The sequence below is a fragment of the Pygocentrus nattereri genome, chromosome 25 (genome assembly GCF_015220715.1).
Source record: "Pygocentrus nattereri isolate fPygNat1 chromosome 25, fPygNat1.pri, whole genome shotgun sequence".
Taxonomy (NCBI): domain Eukaryota; kingdom Metazoa; phylum Chordata; class Actinopteri; order Characiformes; family Serrasalmidae; genus Pygocentrus; species Pygocentrus nattereri.
The window spans coordinates 8821291-8840820 of NC_051235.1; the positions used below are offsets into that span (position 1 = coordinate 8821291).

The 19530-nt window shown below is 39.6% G+C and overlaps 1 protein-coding gene across 1 annotated transcript in view; it reads left to right on the forward strand.

Moving 5' to 3' along the window:
• Window positions 1–19530, forward strand: part of tmem163b (transmembrane protein 163b) — an 83933-nt gene that overhangs the window by 39947 nt on the left and 24456 nt on the right. Inside the window, exons 3-4 of the mRNA XM_017694626.2 lie at window positions 4167–4210; window positions 4298–4389. Coding sequence (XP_017550115.1) covers window positions 4167–4210; window positions 4298–4389 — 136 coding nt within the window. The remainder of the gene's footprint in view (window positions 1–4166; window positions 4211–4297; window positions 4390–19530) is intronic.

The window sequence follows — 19530 nt, forward strand, 5'->3', positions numbered from 1 at the left end:
GTATCATTAGTTATTGTATCATTAGTTTTGTTTAGAAAATGCAATTTAAAAGAATTAATTAGATTAGTTTCACATGTTTTATCATAATTTTACTCTTATATTACCCCACAATGTTGTATCATGATTTCTTTGAAAACAGCATGAAATGTGATTATTATCAGTTTTTTAAAAGTATTTAAAGATAAAAAAATTGTGTAGTTACTCAGTTTCATTCCAAATATTTAAATAAAAAATCCAGAGTCCTGTATAACACTCATTTATTTACACTGTTAAACAATGTTGCCTCAAGGCAACATAACCCAAATATGCTCCTTCATGTGTTATTTTTGAAAACTGTTCTGATTTTAGTTATCAGGACTGTTTTAGGACCATGTGACCACAAAAGCTAAATAAATCTATGCCTACATTCACACTTCTTTTCCACTTGAAACGCACATAAGTACTTAACCAGGGTATGAGTAGCTCTGGATTTGGATTTGTTACTGTACTATACTGCACTGTGCTGTACTGCCCAATGGAAAAACACCATGTCACATCGATCCAAAGAACCTTTTTTGACAGCTTCATTTTTAACAGTGTGGCTATCTGATCAACTCAAAGCACACAAAGCAACCAGGTTCAAATACACACACACACACACACTCAGAGATGGAGATTGCAACACTACTCAAGTCAAATACACTGAACATTGACTATTGCGCTTCATACTCATGAGCTGCAGTTGAGTCACTACGTATGAGTGCTGCAGGGAGTTCTGTTTGTATTGCCTATATAAATATCATTCCCCAGAGCATTCATTTGATAAGTAGAGCTGTTTATCTAAAAAACCTGCTGTGCATGATTTCATACAACTAAATGCGACATATTAATTAAAGTCATCCATAATTAAATAGAAAAGAAGCATTCATGATTTTGCGCAGCTGTGTGTTCCAATGAAAACACTGAGATCACAGGAAGAATGTGGCCGAAGATCTGTTTTAAGATCAGCACCCTCCATCTGTACATTCATTTTCATGAGGATATGTATGAGGATATGCAATTTTCTCCCCAATTTAATCATGTCTAATTCGACCGACTAGTTAGGCCTCCTGCAATCACACGATGCCACCAGTGCTAGGAGGGTAAAGGCAAACACAGAGAGACTGGAATCCAGTCTCTGGATTAATCCATCAAAGAACCTTTTGTGTTCTTTAACCTTATATGTTTTCTGGTGCCAAAAATGTTTGGACACCCCTTGTAATCATTGAGTTTGGGTGTTTTAGCCACACCTATTACTAAGAGCTGTATATAAGAGCTGTATATAATCAAGCAGGTAGCTGTGCATTCTCCATAGACAAACACTGGCACTAGAATGGGTCATAATAGTGAACTCAGTGACTTTATATGTGGTACTCTCATAGGATGTCACCTTTGCCACATTTACGTTTGTGAAATTAATGCTCTGCTAGATCTGTAAGTGCTATTGTTGTGAAATGGGTGCAACAGCAGCTCTAAATAGCAGCTCTGCAAATTCGCAGAGCAGGGCGGCTGCGTACTGAAGCACATAAAAATCGCCTGTGTGTTAGGTGTTGGCTGGAGAGGTGTAAAAGTGAAAATGTGTTCTGTGGAGCGATGAATCAAGCTGGGTTTGGTGGAACCTGCCTGTCGTAATGCGTAGTGCCAACAGTAAAGTTTGGTGGAGGAGGAATAATGGTCTGGGGCTGTTTGCCAGGGTTTGGGCTCTGCCCCTTAGTTTCACTGAAGGGTAACATTAATGCTACGGCATACAAAGACATTTTAGACAATTTTATAGGGCCAAGCTGTCACGTTAAACGTATCCGTGATCAGCTCTCAGTCATGCTGACAGATGTACTTTCTGGGCGGTAGCAGAACAGAGCACTGGGGTCAGTATTGGGGTCGATAGCTGGCCATAGGCCACGCTGCAGCTCAGGTGCATCGGACAGAGCAAATTGCTGACAGCAGGACATTGCCCATCCACCTGGAGTCTATTACCACCTCTGTTTGTTCATACAGTGTGGATGCACAGCTATCCATGTTAATACCAACAGCATGCTCTCCTAGAGGACCGGCAAAGAAGCCTTAAAGACCAATTAAAAAAATTATGTTCACACCATTTTCATCCTAAATGTGAACAGTCAGCTAAGAACAGTCAGCTGTGCTGTGTGTCTTAAGTTTGTTACTTTAGTTCTGCACTACAGTTACAAAGCTAATGTAGCCAACAAGTAAAGGAAGATTATAAATATCAAATACTGAAGTGTGAAGGGTCTGTGTGTCTGTCTGCCCTGCAATGGACTGGCGACCTGTCCAGGGTGTATCCTGCCTTCCGCCCAGTGACCGCTGGGATAGGCTCCAGCTCTCCCTGCGACCCAGAAGTATAAGCGCATTAGGAAATGTGTGTGTGTGTGTGTGTGTGTGTGTGTGTGTGTGAAGTGTGAAGGTAATTTAACCAGCTTCATTAAATACATTAAACTCTCATAAAAAGATGGTTCTTCAAGGGTTCTTTAGTAAAGAGAGTATAAAAATGGTTCTTTGCATGGTGAAAACGTTCTTCAGATTAATGGAGAACATGCTGACCTTTTTATAAAGGGTTCTATATATCACCAGAAGGCTTCTTCTATTATTACGATGTCAAGCTTGTAACACTAGCAGAGCCTTTTGGTGCTATATAGAACCATTTTCAAAAAAGGTCAGCACATTCTCCATCAATCTGAAGAACCATTTCACCATGCAAAGAGCCATTTAAGCCTGAAATGGTTCTAAATAGAACAGTTCCCTTTACTAAAGAACCCTTGAAGAACCATCTTGTTTTATGAGTGCACTCTATACACTCATGTTCGTCGACAAGGTGAAATTCTCTATTGATCTTCAGGCAGGGTTCCTCACGCCTGCCCTGGAGCTGCCCTGCATTCTAATTTCATGAAGGGCTCATTAATGAGTGCGATGAGTTGAGTCTGGTGTGTTGTGAGCAGAGAAAGTGCTCAAGGACCAGATTTTATAGCATAATACACTCACTGGCCACTAGTAGAAACACCTGTCTTATACTTCCACTCACTGGCCACTTAATGAGCTCTACCATTCTTAGTCCACCGAAATTGAAAAGTTTACAATTATAGACTGAAACTCATCGGTTGTCTTGTACAATGTGTCAGCTTTCTAGCCCATTGATCCTTTGACAGTGTCTGACCACATGACCAGATATTATTTGGGTAGTGAGTCAATTTCCGCACAGCAGTGACAGTGACAGGTATCAGACAGTAGCCAGGTTTCCATCCACGCATTTTTATGCTTTGAAAAAAGGCCTCATAGTAACTGCAAATATAGAATAAAATGGCCAAAAAAAACTGAATGACATAAATAAGTTAAATGACATTTATGACTAAATGACACAAATAAGATGGTCTCCACGCTCTTTTGTTGTAAAACATATTCATAAAATTGAACAAAATAGAAATGACTTCCTCAATTTTAAAGTTTTCTTCAAAAACCTGTGTTTCGTAAGTGTCTTCATGAGTTTTATTCTCCTACATCGAGATGATCGAGATTGCTTTTAGATTTTTTTAACAACATTTCAGTTATTCACTTAAGTTTAATTTGGCAGTTAAATACAAACTTAGTGCCACTGCTTGGTTGAGAGAGGTCCCCCATCCAAAAATATCCAGCCTACAGTGAATCTGTGGTCAGAAACCGATGAACTGATGAAGGGATAGATGATGTCTAAGGCGGCTGTACATCCGTTTTTAACCGTCTTTCATTTTAAACAAGCAATGCGGAGGTAAAAGGTGGTTGTCTAATGAAGTGGCAACTAAGCATGATAAAAATATAATATTACAATACTGCAAGAGGTTTGATAAGTTAGAACATAGAATTAGTGCCACTTTTATAAAAATACTGTCAAAAACTGAATGAATATGATTGTTTTTATTCACCATTTCAAATACTGCACTGCCCTAGATCCAGTTAAGCAAGACTAATAATTGTTTGTTGTTGTTAAAGAACTGATGATGTCCATGATATGCTCAGAAAATCATTTTTGTGGCATTGTGTAATTTATCATGATAACAATGACTAAATTCAAGTTCAAAGATAAAGTATGAATATGTGACTTTTATTGCACCAAACCCGAACATGAAAAATAACTGCTTTTCTCTCTCCTGTGTGTATTGCAGCTGTTTCGGCGATGAGAAGCAGTGCCTCAGCGTTTGGCTTTGCTGTAAGTACGCTGTTCTCTTGTTGCTGCTACCAAATGGCTGGTTTGATGGCTGTGACTGTTAGTAAACACTATTTCGTCTGTTTCCAGTTTGATGCCACCCTAGACGTGCTGTCCTCCATCATCGTGCTGTGGCGCTACAGCAATGCAGCAGCTGTGCACTCAGCACACAGAGAGTACATGTGAGTCCTGCTGCTGTCATGATGCTTAGAAGTGTTTGAAGTAGATTTCCTCCTGCTCCTGGGGCTGCAGAATAGGGCATTTTTGGCATATATCAGGAAGAACTTAACTTCCCTCGCTTTTTTTTTTCATAAAAGAGATTCATGTAGTATGGTAAACAACAGTTTACATTAACACCAACCAGCCATTAGGGACACCTCCTTTTTCTATTTTATGAGCTCTAGGTACTCTATAGGTACACTTTGTAGTTCTACAATTACAGACTGTAGTCCATATGTTTCTCTGCATATGTTGTTAGCCTCATTTTACTCTGTTCTTTGGAAGTCAGGACCCCCACAGAGCACCACAGAGCAGGTGTTATTTGGGTGGTGGATCAGTCTCAGCATTGCAGTGACATTGATGTGGTGGTGGTGTATTAGTGTGTGTTAGAGGTGTGAGAGGATCAGACACAGCAGTGCTGCTGGAGTTTTTAAACACTGTGTCCACTCACTATTAGACATACCTATATTATATTTCCAAACGTATTCACTCACCCAATCACTTCGGGTGTTCCAATCACTTCCATGGATAAAACCAAGCACATAGGCCTGCAGACTGCTTCTGCAAATAGTGAAAGAATGAGTCGCTTTCAGGAGCTCAGTCAATTCCAGCGTGGTACCGTGATCGGACGCCACCTGTGCACCTGTGAAAGTCCATTCGTGAAATTTCCTCGCAACTAAATATTCCACAGTCAACTGTCAGTGGTATTATAACAAAGTGGAAGCGATTGGGAACGACAGCAACTCAGCCATGAAGTGGTCGGCCACGTAAAATGACAGAGCAGGATCAGACTGTAGAGGAGTGGAGACGTGTTCTGGATTGATGAATCAGCTTCTTTGTCTGGCAATCTGATGCATGACTCTGGGTTTGGCGGATGCCAGAACGGTACTTCATTGTGCTGAGTGTAAAGTTTGGTGTGGGGTTGTTTTTCAGGGGTTGTTTTTTCCCAACTTTGTGGGAACAGTTTGGGGACGGCCCCTTCCTGTTCCAACATGACTGCGCACCAGTGCACAAAGCAAGGTCCATAAAGACATGGATGAGCGAGTTTGGTGTGGAAGAACTTGACTGGCCTGCACAGAGTCCTGAACTCAACCCGATAGAACACCTTTGGGATGAATTAGAGCGGAGACTGTGAGCCAGGCCTTCTCTCCCAACATCAGTGTCTGACCTCACAAATGCACATCTGGAAGAACGGTCAAAACTCCCGTAAACACACTCCTAGCCTTCACAAGCCTTCCCAGAAGAGTTGAAGCTGTTACAGCTGCAAAGGGTGGGCCGACATCATATTAAACCCTATGGATTAAGAATAGGATTTCACTCAATTTCATGTGCCTGTGAAGGCAGACGAGCGAATACTTTTGGCAATATAGTGTATCTTGTTGGTCCACCTTGCAGATGTAAAATTAGAGACAGTGGTTCATTTGTTGCTGCATACTTTGTGTTGTTCATCCTCTAGTCCTTCTTCAGTGGTCACAGGACACTGTTGGCTGGATATTTTTGGTTGGTGGACTATTCTCAGTCCAGTAGGGACACTGAGGTGTTCACAACTTCAGCAGCAAGACATCCCGAGTGGCGCAACCATCTAAATGGTGCCCCTATCATCAGGAGATTGCAAATTCGAACCCTGGTGATGCTACAGCCATCCGTAGCCAGGAGTCCAATAGAGCCTTGCCCTCTGGGCGGAGAGGATGCCCCCCCCTTCCCCCTCATCATTCAACATGATGCTGGTCAGCGCAGGTATCTGTTACCTGATGTAACAGATCTGGCAATTGGTCCTTTCCTCCGAGCGCATACAGCTGTCCAATGACGTTGCGTGAGTTCGAAAAGATGCAGTGGTGCCTCACACGTGTCGGAGGAAGCCTGTGCTAGCCTTCACCCTCCTAGCGTTGGTAGTATCATGTGACTGGGGAGTCCTAACTAGTGGGTGGAATTGGAAGAAACTTAATTGGGGAAAAAACTGGGTAAAGATTAAAAAAAAAAAAAACACCTCCAGCAGCAGTGCTGTGTCTGATCCACTCGTACCAGCACAACATACACTTACACACCACTACTACATCAGTGTCACTACAGTGCTAAGAATGATCCACCCCCAAATAATACCTGCTGTGTCATGTTTCTGTTGGGGTCCTGTCCATTGAAGAATACGGTGGGCCCAGATCCAGCCCAGATTGTCTTTTTATTGAGACCCAATGCAAGGCACCCAATTCAAGCAGAGCAAACATAATTTATGTACATCAATCTTCAAAGCCCTGTTACAAAACAACCTGTTTAACTCTAAAGATAAAGAGAGGTTAGAAAACGGTTGTGTAAAAATGAATTGTGATTTTGGTACATAAACCCACACAAACGTTATAAGTAGACCTCAGGGGAAGAATAACAGAACAGAAGAATGCAGTATACAGGCTCTTTTACAGAAAAATTACAGAAAACATTGGAAACGGTCAGAACTGGCTTCACAGCAGATAATGCTTATGCTGCACTCTCAAAAGGGCTAAATGCAGTTTATCTTACAATCAGAAAAATGATTCAGGGGCCAAAAACCCATTTCTGTTTGTAGTATACTGCCTTAATTAATATGGCAAAAAAATAACAACATGATGCTACTTTTAGCATGAAGTGTCAGTATTTAGTCCTGTCTGGGTTCTTACTGGATTTCTAAAACTGGTGAAAACCAACTCTTATATTACTGGTCTAAATCAGGGCTTTTTTGCAAATAAGACAGTTGTTCAATCTTCTAGAAGAACTGATAGGCTACTCAGAAAAGCTTGTCATGTATGTGGTAGAACACGAGATAAAGTGTGTAATCACAAGTAGCATCACGACCGTGCTTCGGTTGCATCCACAAGCGGAAGGCAAGCTATTCGCAATAACACATGAACTCAAGTGCTGCTGTTACCCAACAGTTTTGACAAATAAAGAAGAAAGTAAAGCAAAGAAGCCCCCAAATATTGGATCAAACATGCTTTCATATCCTCAATCCCTTCCACTAAAAAAGTAATATTCTTTCGTGTTCTGGACAGCTCAGGTTTTCACTACCTGTCAGATGAACCTGGATGATATTTGGTTCCAGTTCAGTCTGCAAAGCATTTCACAGGCCATCCTGTTTGTTTAATTGTATTCTATCCATTTCTAGCTTGGTTAGTTTTTCTGCCATCACAGCTGCCGACTGAAAAGCTTCCTTAGAGGAATGACCGGTTCAGAATTTGGTGCAGGCCTGCTGTCACACTTTGTTTCAGAAAGGGCTGAAGATATTATACCTTATATTTATTTCTAAATGATCTTATACATGGTCTTATATATTACGCTGTAGAAGTTATCTAATATGTCCATGTTCTGCTTTTTATATGCCAAAGTAGAAACCTAGAAGCATGAGTCGCTGGGATGATGCTGATATTGTGAAAAAACTTGCTGTCTTCACAAATAACAGCACAGGTAGAACGCCAGCCAGATTGTGCTGTCAGAACTAACTGTTGTAAAGATGAGAAGTTTATCACAATAACAGTAACACAATGTTATATTGCTCTCCCCTGCCTTCATACAGTTTTGGATTGCAATGAAGACACAATGGCTTAACAGCACCAGCGAGTGCATCTAATAATGTAGAGTTGTGCTTCAGGGGCCCTTTTTACCTGTCAAGCCCTCTTAGTAAAAGAGAATCTGTTTGTTATCCAATATCCTTGCTGGATGAATGAATTAAATAAATAAATAAATAAATATCTGAACAGATGAGTGTCTGCACTGAACAAACATTTGCCATTTTAGCATTATATAATATGCGGTTTACAATAAAGCAAGAGCGTACAGATATTGGCTAGAGGCGTTTGATAGGATTCAACACATATTATGATGAATACCAGTTATTATTGAGCAGTTATTGGTTTTTAGGGTGCTTTATATTTTTCGTTATGTTATCGTCAAGCAGACTCGAAGGCAGTTAGATTTGCCCAGGCAGCAGGAGATCTAGATGGACATATGTTCCTGTGATTTGGCCTTTAAGGGTGTGCAGCGTTATGCACGTGCATGTGTCATGATGTGTCCGATGTTTGTAGTGTATAATAACCTAGTTCAGGATGTGTGTTTGTATGGAGTTGAATCACTTGCTAATTTAGTCGTGTGTAATTCAACACGTTTTTTATTGCTGGCTGTTTTTATTGTTTGATCATTTCTTTCCATTTTAGATTTTTTTTAGCATCCAGAGCTCACATTGCATGGGCTTAGTGAACACACACTAGTATTTTTTAATAGTCAAAGCAATAGAAGTAACATTATTTACTCTTTAATAAACCAAACTGGAATTTTACATTAACCCTAAAACAAAAACGCAGTTTAAACATGAAGTCAAATTAAGTGCTACTTTAAGAGTAAAGCCATTGGCTCATTAGGCACAATGAATTATACACAATTATGCTGTGACATTTTGGTAAACATGTAGCAGCAACATTTAAATACGTGTTTTTTTATGTTGTAAATTTGCCAGATAAAAATAATAAATTGCCCCATTAGTTATTGGAGAAATAATAGCCTGATTCTGATATTGGCCAATTTTGATCATGCATCTATACATTTATATATTATTAAACAGACACCTAACTGAATGTTTTTTTATTTTTATGTTTTTACTATTTTTGGAACAAGTAAATAATAAATAATACGTAGTCGCAAAACTTTTTTGCTTTGCAATTTGAATTTTGGAATATGAGCATTCTGCACGTCCTTTCATTATTCTGGACACAATTAATTACAGTTATTACTATGCACATGAAGCAGAGTGAGCTTATTGCTTTTATAAAACTACAAACAACATAAAATAAGATAAAATACACTATATTTAAATAAATCATTTAAGTTTAATTATTAATAACATTTGTGATAAACAATTATTCTGCTATGAAATGTAGTTCCTTTAGATTAGGTTATTGTTGGCAAAGCAATTTAACATTTCCCAATGACAAAATCTTGCAAATTTGACTCTAAAGAAAGTAGCTGTGTGATTTTTAGCTAATGGTATGTATGTAACTTGCCATAAATACTGCATGCAGTACCACACCAATGCTAAGCTTATCACTCATGAACATCTCCATTATTGAGGAAGAGGAGATTAGTAACGCTGAGATTTATTGCCAGCTTGTCACATTGATTTATCAGTCTAGTCAGGCTTTAGCAGGAGCTTTAGTATTTATACAGAAGCTGCTTATCCAGTTATTCTATGGAGTCTGTCTTTACATGCTGTGTATTGATTTTAAGGTTGTCATAAACAATCATTGATAGTAATTATTTCAAATGTGGAATATATTTAATATTTAGTGGATACATATTCTAAAAAATTTAATATTTTAGTGGATACATATTCTAAAAATTTTAAAAGTTTAACTGTATTCTGAATACTACTTGTACAAAATGTAACATTGACTGAATACAAATATACAGATTTCATAACTTCGCGCTATACAGGAAGGAGGTAGCTGTTAGCGATTTAGCCTGGGTTTGATGGCTCTTTAGGCAAAACTAAAACACAGACATTTGAAAGATGTAAGGCATTGCAGTTTTACAGTGAATTAGTAATTCATTTAATTCAAAGACCGTGACTTTAATGGAGTTGTTTAGCCTGTCATCTAGGTGTCCAGCCTGGTTCTTAAAAGGAATAAGTTGTTTAAATAAAACTTATTTCTTATTTCATCTATACACTTGGTGTTTCATGAGCGCAGCTTTACAGTCACGAGTACAAAAATTCAGTTCTCTTCATTTTACTCTCTTTTTCTTGGTTTTTAAACTGGTAGTGAAATCTTTTTTTTAGCTTGCTTTTGCTGTAAAAGTGTGAGAAAAGCTAGCTAGCTATCTATCTATCTATCTATCTATCTATCTATCTGTCTATCTATCTATCTATCTATCTATCTATCTATAAATAATGAATAATGAATGAAATTAATGAATTGTTTCAGAAACTACAAAAAATATACATCAGAGTCCTACAGTCCGTGTTTGTTCTGGAACTCCTGCTTTTCATGATCAAATCAAATCCTGAAGAAAAAATCTTGGCTCACCCACAATTATTTCCCACCTGAATATCCTGTTTCACTCTGAAATACGTCACGTTAAGGAAACTAAGGAAATTATTATTTTAAACCTGTCAGGACACATTAGCATATCACAATCATCTTATACATGTATCTGCAACCAGTCATACTATTGAAAACACTGAGTGAGTTTCCGTGTACTTAACAATCTGATAACTGAAGAAAATCAGATTTTGTCAGTAATCCAATCAACATGTACATGCACTTGAGCAATTAGACAATGGAAAACTCTGCGTCTTCCATGAAGTACACATAATGTAAATCTCAGTCATTGTGCCATTTTACCTGAAAATATGAACATGCACCATCTACAAGATGAAGAACATTCAAACCCTGTCAGTGTCACTCCAAAGGTGTTTTGCTCTCTCTTGTCAATGCTGCTCACTTATTTCCGGTACCGCCGTCTGTTTTCACACATGTGCAAACTGAGATGTCTAAGAGAAATCAGAGGAAGAATTTACATGCACTGAGGAATCTGATTACTGAGCTAAAATCCAGCATTCTTTATATTATTTCTTCATCAGATTTCTAGACATTACCCAGATCTAAAAAATTGAGTATGACTGTTTGAATAATCAAATAACTGCAGAAATCATAATCAGATTATTCAGAGCATGTAAATGCACTTATTGATTCCAACCTTTTGAACTGGGATTCCTTTGTCCTCTAGTGTGTGTAAACCCATTTCACACAAAAGATTTTGTGAAATCTGGCAGTATTGTATGACAGTATTGTAGAGCATCAGTCCAGTTTTCCCACTCTGCTGTAAGAAGCTGAGCTGTGGTGGAGGAAAGCCAGCCAGCAGGTCTCGAGAGACTCTGTTGAGGAAGCTAGATCCGGGCTTCAGGGTCGGAGAGCGTCCATTAGATAGGCTTGCACTGTGCTGTGGTGCGTTATCAGTGCTGGGGGAGAGAATAGTGATGGCTAAAGGTCAGCAAGGCTTTGTGTGCCACGTGAAAGGCAGAAAAGTGCAGGACAAGCAAGCAGAGCGCGAAGGCAAAAGAGAGAGAGGAGTTGAGATATGCTCCTGACTGGAGGAGGTAATAGAGACATACCTGGGGGAGGTGATGGCACTGATTTTCTTTTCAATCCAAGAACAAATTATTCAGCAATATCCTGATACCAATGGCACTGTTAAAAGTTTTCTTATACATAAAAACATAAATGCTTGTGATTTCTGCAGTGAAAATGGAATAACTGAATATGATGTAATTTCCAGTATTTCCAATATCTCCAATATTTAGTATGTCCACTCTTTGCCTTTATTGCACCTTCCATTCTTTTTGGGTGGCTTCCTTCTAGTTTCAAAAGACATGTGCAGGGATATTTTGGAAGTCTTGGAAGTTGAGTCTCGGAAGTTTGCATTTTCAGTGATCCCAAACAAACTTAATTATATCAAAGTCAGTCCATTGCTCCGATAACACTAGCAGCTTCATTGTTTAATATGCAAATTTACTCCTTCTTCTCATTAACGGCTTCTTGCTACCCATCCTTTCAGACACAGTGCTGAGATGGCCTCTCACAGTGGAAGGCTGGACAGAAACACCTGTGGATGTTTTCAGATCTGAAGCAAGAGTGGAGCTTGATTTTCTCCTCTTAAGTACTGTTTATATGGGAGGGACATACTTCATGGCCATTTCAACTAGACATGAAAGAAACAAGGATTGGTCTCTGAGTTTTGCACAGTACTTATATAATTATAAAATTGTTCTCCTTAAGAAATGAAAAATAAAGGTATTAAATGATTAAAATAGCATGATGCCTGTCACTATATACCTGGAAAAAGTCTATGTGTATTTTTTTATCCTGAACATAATTTGCTTCAGTCTTTTTCACTTTCTTCAGTGTCAGATGCATAGAGGTGAGTAGAGTATAAACCCACACTCGAGTGCAGTGTTAGTTCTATAAAAATAATAAGTAAAGAAGTAAACAGTCTAGCACAAAACAAACTGAGTAGGAGTGAAACAGTATGAGGTCAAAAAACAACTACAGCACTGATGTCCCTGTAGAACTGCAGTGGAACTCTTTAGTACATTCAGCATCTATCAGCAAAGGAACTGAAGTTCCTGTGGTGTTAGGTTTTTCTCTTTTGGTTCTCCAAAAACCCTCCAAACTAAGCAAAGGCAGTACAGACCAGGTGCTGAACCAACAAAACAGAATGAAATTAAACCCCAACAGAGAATTTGTAGCTTAAAGTGAATTAAGTACTTCAGTTCCTGTGTGTGTAGAGATATGCATTCTGTTTTTGCTAATTGAGAATAGAGGATATTCGGTTAACTTTAATGACTTTAATGACCATGTGCACTCAAGCTGGCACAGACTCTGATCACTAACAGCAACAAGCCTCTGTGGGTAGATCAGATTCACCCGAAAGCCATCTGCATGAGCTTCAGTAGATGGAATAAGATTCAGCGTGGTCAGTATGGTCAGTGACACGCATTTGAGTAAATTTGAATCGTGATCTAGAATCTTAAACTTTTTTTTTTTTTTTTTTTGTCATAACTTGTTCTGTTGTGTTTCCAAGATTCAGTGAAAACAAACTCAGATTTTCAATGTAGTCTTAATTGTTTGGAGCCCACTGTCAATAAGAACAAGTAAGATTATAAAGGCTAAAGAAAAACATTTTTGCTTTCCTATATCAATTGAGGATGGCAGCTCAGTCCATTATATTGTGCAAACATTCCATGATTGATAAACTGATAGAAATGCTCCAAACATTATGATACAGACTGTTGAGGGAACAGGGTGACATCATGATGCATGCTGCTGTGTTCAGCTGGGGGGGAGAGAGGGAGAAAGCAGAGACAGGCAAGGGTGAGAGTGCAGTGTACTTCAGTATCCTTTAGAGACCCACACTGAAGAAAGTGCTGCTTTATTGGCTGAAAGCCGGTAGTGGAGTTGAACGTTCTCCAGCTTTTCCCTGCCTCTGGTTACAGTTCTGCTTAAGCAGCGCTGCTGCCAGAACCTTCATTTCTGCTCAGCTCCAGCCATGAAAGCACCAAGAGTCTACAAGAGCAGAAAATGAAGAAACAGATGGGCAGAGAGAAGGAGTTAAAGGGAGAGAGGAAGAGAGAGCGAGAGAGAGAGCGAGAGAGAGAGAGAACCTGGCACTGTGAAAGGCACAGTGCAGCTTTGTGAGTGTGCAGCTCGTTTGAACAGCCTCTAATGAGAAAAGCAGGTTGTCTGTGTCACTCGCTTCGTTAGCCAGCAGATCCAGCACCCAGTCTGTCTCTCCCTTACACACAGTCTCTCACACACACACATTTAAGACAGAAAGAAGTGGAGGTGAACAAGTGAATAAAAAAAGGAGGGGAAAACGGAATGTTGGAGAGAGCAAAAAAGAAAAAATGAGGATAAGGGAACGAAGATGAGGCAGCAAGGATATGACTGCACTCATAAAAGCTACACCTGTGATTTGTCCTCAGGGTCTTCTGTTGTTTATATTTAAACTGGATCAGACAGTGATTGGGCTCTAGTCTGTCTTCATCCCTTTCAGACTTTTTGAGTACTCAGTACTGTATCAGTTTGGCTTCAAACACATTTTGTTGTGCACATGACCTTCAAGATGAGGTTCTCTGCTAAATGAATGAATGTAAATGTAAAGCACTGAACATGAGGCAATATGGGTGAAATAGTGTGGGTGGAGAATGAAGTAGTGAGGGTGAGGCAATGAGGATGAAGTAAGGAGGATGATGTCTGCTAAATGAATACATGTAAGGTAGTGAGAAAGAGGCAATAAGGGTCAAATAGGGTTAGGCAATAGGGATGAAAGCATGGATGAGGCAGTAAGGGTGAAGAAGCGGGGATTGTATAGAGAAGATTAGGTAGTGAGGTTGAAATATGGAGGATGAGGCAGTGAAGGTGAAGCAGTATGGATTAAATAAGGAGGATGAGGCAGTGAGGATGAGGGAGTGTCAATAAAATGAGTGAGGGTGAGACAGAATGAAAGTATGGATGAGGCAGTAAGGATGGGGAAGCATTGATAAAATAAGAAAGAAGAGGCAGTGAGAATAAAATAGGGAGGATGAAGTAGCAAGGGTGGCACAGTGTGGATGAAATACAAAAAATGAGGCAGTGTAGATGAAATAGGAAAGATGAGGCAGCGATGGTGAAGTAAGGAGGACACGGCATTTTGATGAAACAGAGAGGATAAACCAGTGAGGGAGAAATAGAGAGGATGAGGCAGTGTAAATGAAATAAGAAGGATGAGGTAGTGAGGGTGAGACAGTGAGGACGAAATGAGGATGAGGCAGTGTGGATGAAATAGTAAGGATGTAGCAGTGAGGGTAAAATAGAGAAGATAAGGCAGAGAGGGTGAGGCAGTGTGAATGAAATAAAGAGGAAGAGGCGGTGTGGATGAAATAGGAAGTATGAGGCAGTATGGATGAAATAAGGAGCATGAACCAGTGATGGTGAGGTAATGTGAAAGAAAATAGCATGGATGTGGTGGTGGTGGTGAGGCAGTATGGATGAAATAAGAAGGATGAGGCATTAAATTATTGCATCTGCAAATTATTGCAGCAAAATCAACATTTTAAATTCACTCACTTCTGACACCAGTGTAGGATGGGATAATGTTCAGAAAGCATCTCAGAGTAAAGGCGCTGATCTAGGTTCTATCTCAAGTTTCTATGACTGCAGAGTCATGGGAGGAATCTAACCTCAGAGTCAGCAGCTCTACTCAGAGATGCTTTGTGAATCTGAGCCCAGATCTTACTGCACACTGTGCTAGTGTAACTGATGGTGACATGAATCACACTGATGATTAAAGATGACAGAGTGAGCCCTTCAGTGGCTGCAGCTCATTGATTATTTTACTGATTGCTCAGAAGAACCTGTGATCTGTCAGACTGAGAGAAGCTGTGACTGATCAGTTTTGGTTGAGAGCAAAACTTAGTTTAGACGAGTTTCTTTTTGTCTAAAACTCACAAATATTTTCAGCTGGTGAGGAAGTGAAGTGGTTAAGGTGTGTGGCATCTGGTTACATCAGCAGCTGGTAGAAAACAATGTGCTACCTAGAAGCAGATGTCTACATTTCTGCCTTACGGTCTTGTATTTTTATATTTGCCGGGATTCTAGCCTACAAGAGAGCTGTCATTTATATGGCCAGCAGTGTTGCAGATCGTTGGCTAGTGGCTAGTCACTGCTGTTGCTAACTGTTGGGTCACCATGGCACGCCACAAGCTGCAAAAGATTACAAGACTCACAGAAAAAGGAAGAAAAAAGCAGACTGTGTTTTCAGTTTGGTTAATATGAATTATAAAGCCTTCATGTGAAGTACTCAGAACAGTTGATGCAACCCAAAACAACTGGGTAAGACGTATTACAGCTGAAGAGAGAGAAAGAGAGAGAGGTGGTGTTCTGAGACCACCTGTTTTTTAGTTAATTCCCAGTCAAAACGTCTTGGCTAGGAGCCTAAACACAATGCACTGTCAAGTGGCACAAGAGCCAGTATGAGAACAGCGTCCAAGCTTAATGCTGCCTGACCATGTCCATTAACCCCTTAAAATCTCAAGCTTATTAATAAGCTACTAAGGCTTATTATTCAGTACCTACAAGGACTCCAATGCAAAATTGTTACGCTATTCTTAGATTATGGAAGTGTGTAATAATCTTTGGGCCTGTTAGCAGGTCCGTTTTTTTTAAGGCTTAAATCTGTAATGAAGGCAAAGGGCTGACACACTGAATACTGAAAACAATTCTATTTAGCTGATAAAGCTGTTAAAATGTTTTCTGCTCATTTTCCTGACCCTAAAAATAGCCATTTTAAAAGGGAGTTATAAAAATGTAAGGTGGTCTCTGACTTTTGCACATTACTGTATGTGCCAGTGGAATCTTATAGAAAGAAACCTTTGGCTTTTCTGCACGGCCTCAGCTTTGCCGAGACCGAGATGTCCTCTGAACAACCAGACAGTGTAAACAGATCACTCACAGTCGAACCATGCACGACCAGACAAGCACAGACACTCACACACACACACAGACAGCGTTTCTACAGCAGCAGCAGCGCTCTACTGTCCTGCTTTCATTTAATCCAAGTTGAAAATTCTTCTGAGACACTCGCTGGCAGCAGGCGTGGGCAAGCGTGGGTGGGAGTCTGTGTGTGTGTTTTGTTAATGAGAGGGCCACACCAGCAGTGGCGTAGAGGGTGAGGCTCACCAAGCTAATTATCTTCCTGGGAGTACCGCAGTGAGAATGGACCCAAGATATAACCAGTCCCAAGTAAATCTGACCATTTATTCAGCATGCAGAACTTGTAGTTAGGGCTACAAGTAAGGAGTATTTGTCTATTCAGATGTCCTGAATTAACGACTAATTATTAATTGGCTTAAATGTGGCCTGTAAATGTGAGGAACTGTAATAATAAGATGTAGCGCTTTGTTTAAGCTACACATATGTTTGAGCCACAGTAAGTATTAAGCAATGGCTAAAAATAAGCGATATAATAATAAATATAGGTTAACGTTGAAGCTGTTCAGGCTGCAGCATCATTAACCAGTTCAACATTTACCATGTTAGTTCACTTGACGAGTTCTGTGTGAACAGGTTTCCAGGATGTTTTTCACATGAAATTGTGTTTACAAAATTGTAAAGTTGCATTTTATGATAATAAACCAGCTGCTACCTAATGCATTTCTTATGTAATTTGCTGCTAAATTGGTACCATTTTGACCAGGAGGATCTAAACACAATAAGGCAGTGAAGGTTAAATAAGGAAGATAAGGCAGCCAGGGTGAGGCAGTGTGGATAAAATAAGGAAGATGAGGCAGCCTGGGTGAAGCAGTGTGGATGAAATAAGGAAGATGAGGCAGCCTGAGTGAGGCAGTGTGGATGAAATAAGGAAAATGTGACAGTGAAGGTGAGGCAATGTGAATGAAATAAGGTAGATGAGGCAGTGAGGGTAAGGGAGTGTGAATAAAAAAGGATTACAACACAGCAAGGGTGAGGCAGTGTAGAAGAAATAAGGAAGATGAGGCGGTGTGGATGAGGCACTGTGGATAAAATAAAGTAGATAAGGCAGTGAAGGTGAGGCAGTGTGGATAAAATAAGGAAGATGGGGCTGTGAGGGGGAGGCAATGTGGATGTAATAGAAAGGATGAGGCTGTGATGGTGAGGCAGTGTGGATAAAATAGGTAAGCTAACTATTTCATTGTCCCTGCCTCTTCCTCATTGGATCATTCTTTTTATTCTGTCGTTACCGCCTTGTGTAACATGGAGCGAGGAGGCAGACACACGTGCGACTTTTATTATGGGCAAATCCAGGGTCATGGTCAAAACGGTCCAGGTTCAAACAGCCAACATGAACAGGTCGGGTGCAGACATGATTACACAGAACCTCAAACAAGAACCAAACACGAGAATACAATACATACATCCAACAAACAAAGACCGACACAGACCAGGGCAAACACAGGGCATATATATCAGCGGGACAGGTTGGAAACAGGTGGTAACAATCAGTGGTGGAGTCAGACAACAAGGGGGCTGGACTGAACCAAAACAAATGCACATGGAAGATCAAAAGTAAACAAAAAGCACATGGAGGAGTGGGAGGAGCCAGTCATGACACCTTTTCCTTATTGCCTCATTCTATTTAATCCTTAAAACCATTTAGGCTTTTTCACATTTGCGCATTTTACCCAAAGCACAAACAGTCTTACCTCAGTTTCGATGGCTTCTCAGGTAGTTCATGCAATTAGGGCGAATGAAGGAACAAACTTTCTCATATAGAAGAGAAGTTTGTGTCAGCCTTTCATCGCTGCTAACACTACGCTGAAAACAGTGCTTTAAAGTTGGTGCTCTAGCCGCTTTCAGAGGAACAGTTTCATGCTCCCCCTCAAAACTGTCATGTGAGAGACCAAGTGCTCAGCGGTGAGTAGATTTCAGTTCACTGGAGTCAGTGGTTGTGGAAAACATCTACAGTAGCATTATGGATCATGACAGCGCAGCACTGGTATGTTTGCGTATTTATTAATTTGCCAACTAGCTTATTGTTAGCGTTTTTACATCGCTAACAATATTTACATGTTAGTTGTTTTAACATTCCTAGCTAACATGTCCATTCATTTTATCTCCCTGTAGATGTTAAGCTAGTTGATGTTACTCTATGCTGATAGATGTGAAGGATTTCCTTTTTTTTAGCTTTTAGCTAAAACTCCCACATATTGTGAATATGTGTGAATTTCCCTGCTGTGGGACTAATAAAGGATTATCTTTTATTATCTTATTATCTTATTTCTTATCTTATATTGTTTGATTGGTGATTCCCCCAAAATTCTGCACATGTCCTCCAATTTCAGTCTTGGCAACTATGATAAAGATTAAGTGATGTGAACGATATGCACATCGATATTTCTGAGGGGATTTTTTGGGTGATGCTTGTGACGATAATAACAGAGATCTGTATGATATATGAGTAAGAGTGGTAACCTGACCAGTGCATTTCAGTCAGATGCCAGAAATAGAAAACAGCTATATATACAGCTAGTGTATTGTCTCTGTACAAAAAAACAACATATATCTCCATTTTTTTATTACTTGAACATGGCGGCTGTCCTTTATATTGTGTAAAAAAATCCATTGTCCCATTTTCATTATATTACCTACAACGAAGAATCATTGGATGACATTGAATGACAACGGGTCCTATAAATGTAGAATGCAGCTTTACTGTGATCCAATGCAAACTGTACATAAGTTCGTAAGTACAGTACATAAGTATTGTTCATTATGCATAATTAGGGATTGGACATTGACAATGTTCTTATTCCACCACTGCTTTTGTTAACCCTTTAAATGGCCAGGACCCAGTGTTTTATTACACATTTCTGTAACCTAAGATTAGCTCTGGTCGCTTATGTCCTGAATAATAAGCTTTAGTATGTAATAAGCCTGGGATTTTAAGGGTTAATAGTTAATAGTTTTGCACATTCAAATAACTTTAGTGAATGAAGGAATCTTTGGATAAGATTCCAGCTAAAAGAACAGTATAAATATAAAGCTGCTTACTGCACTATTTCATGTGAAAGT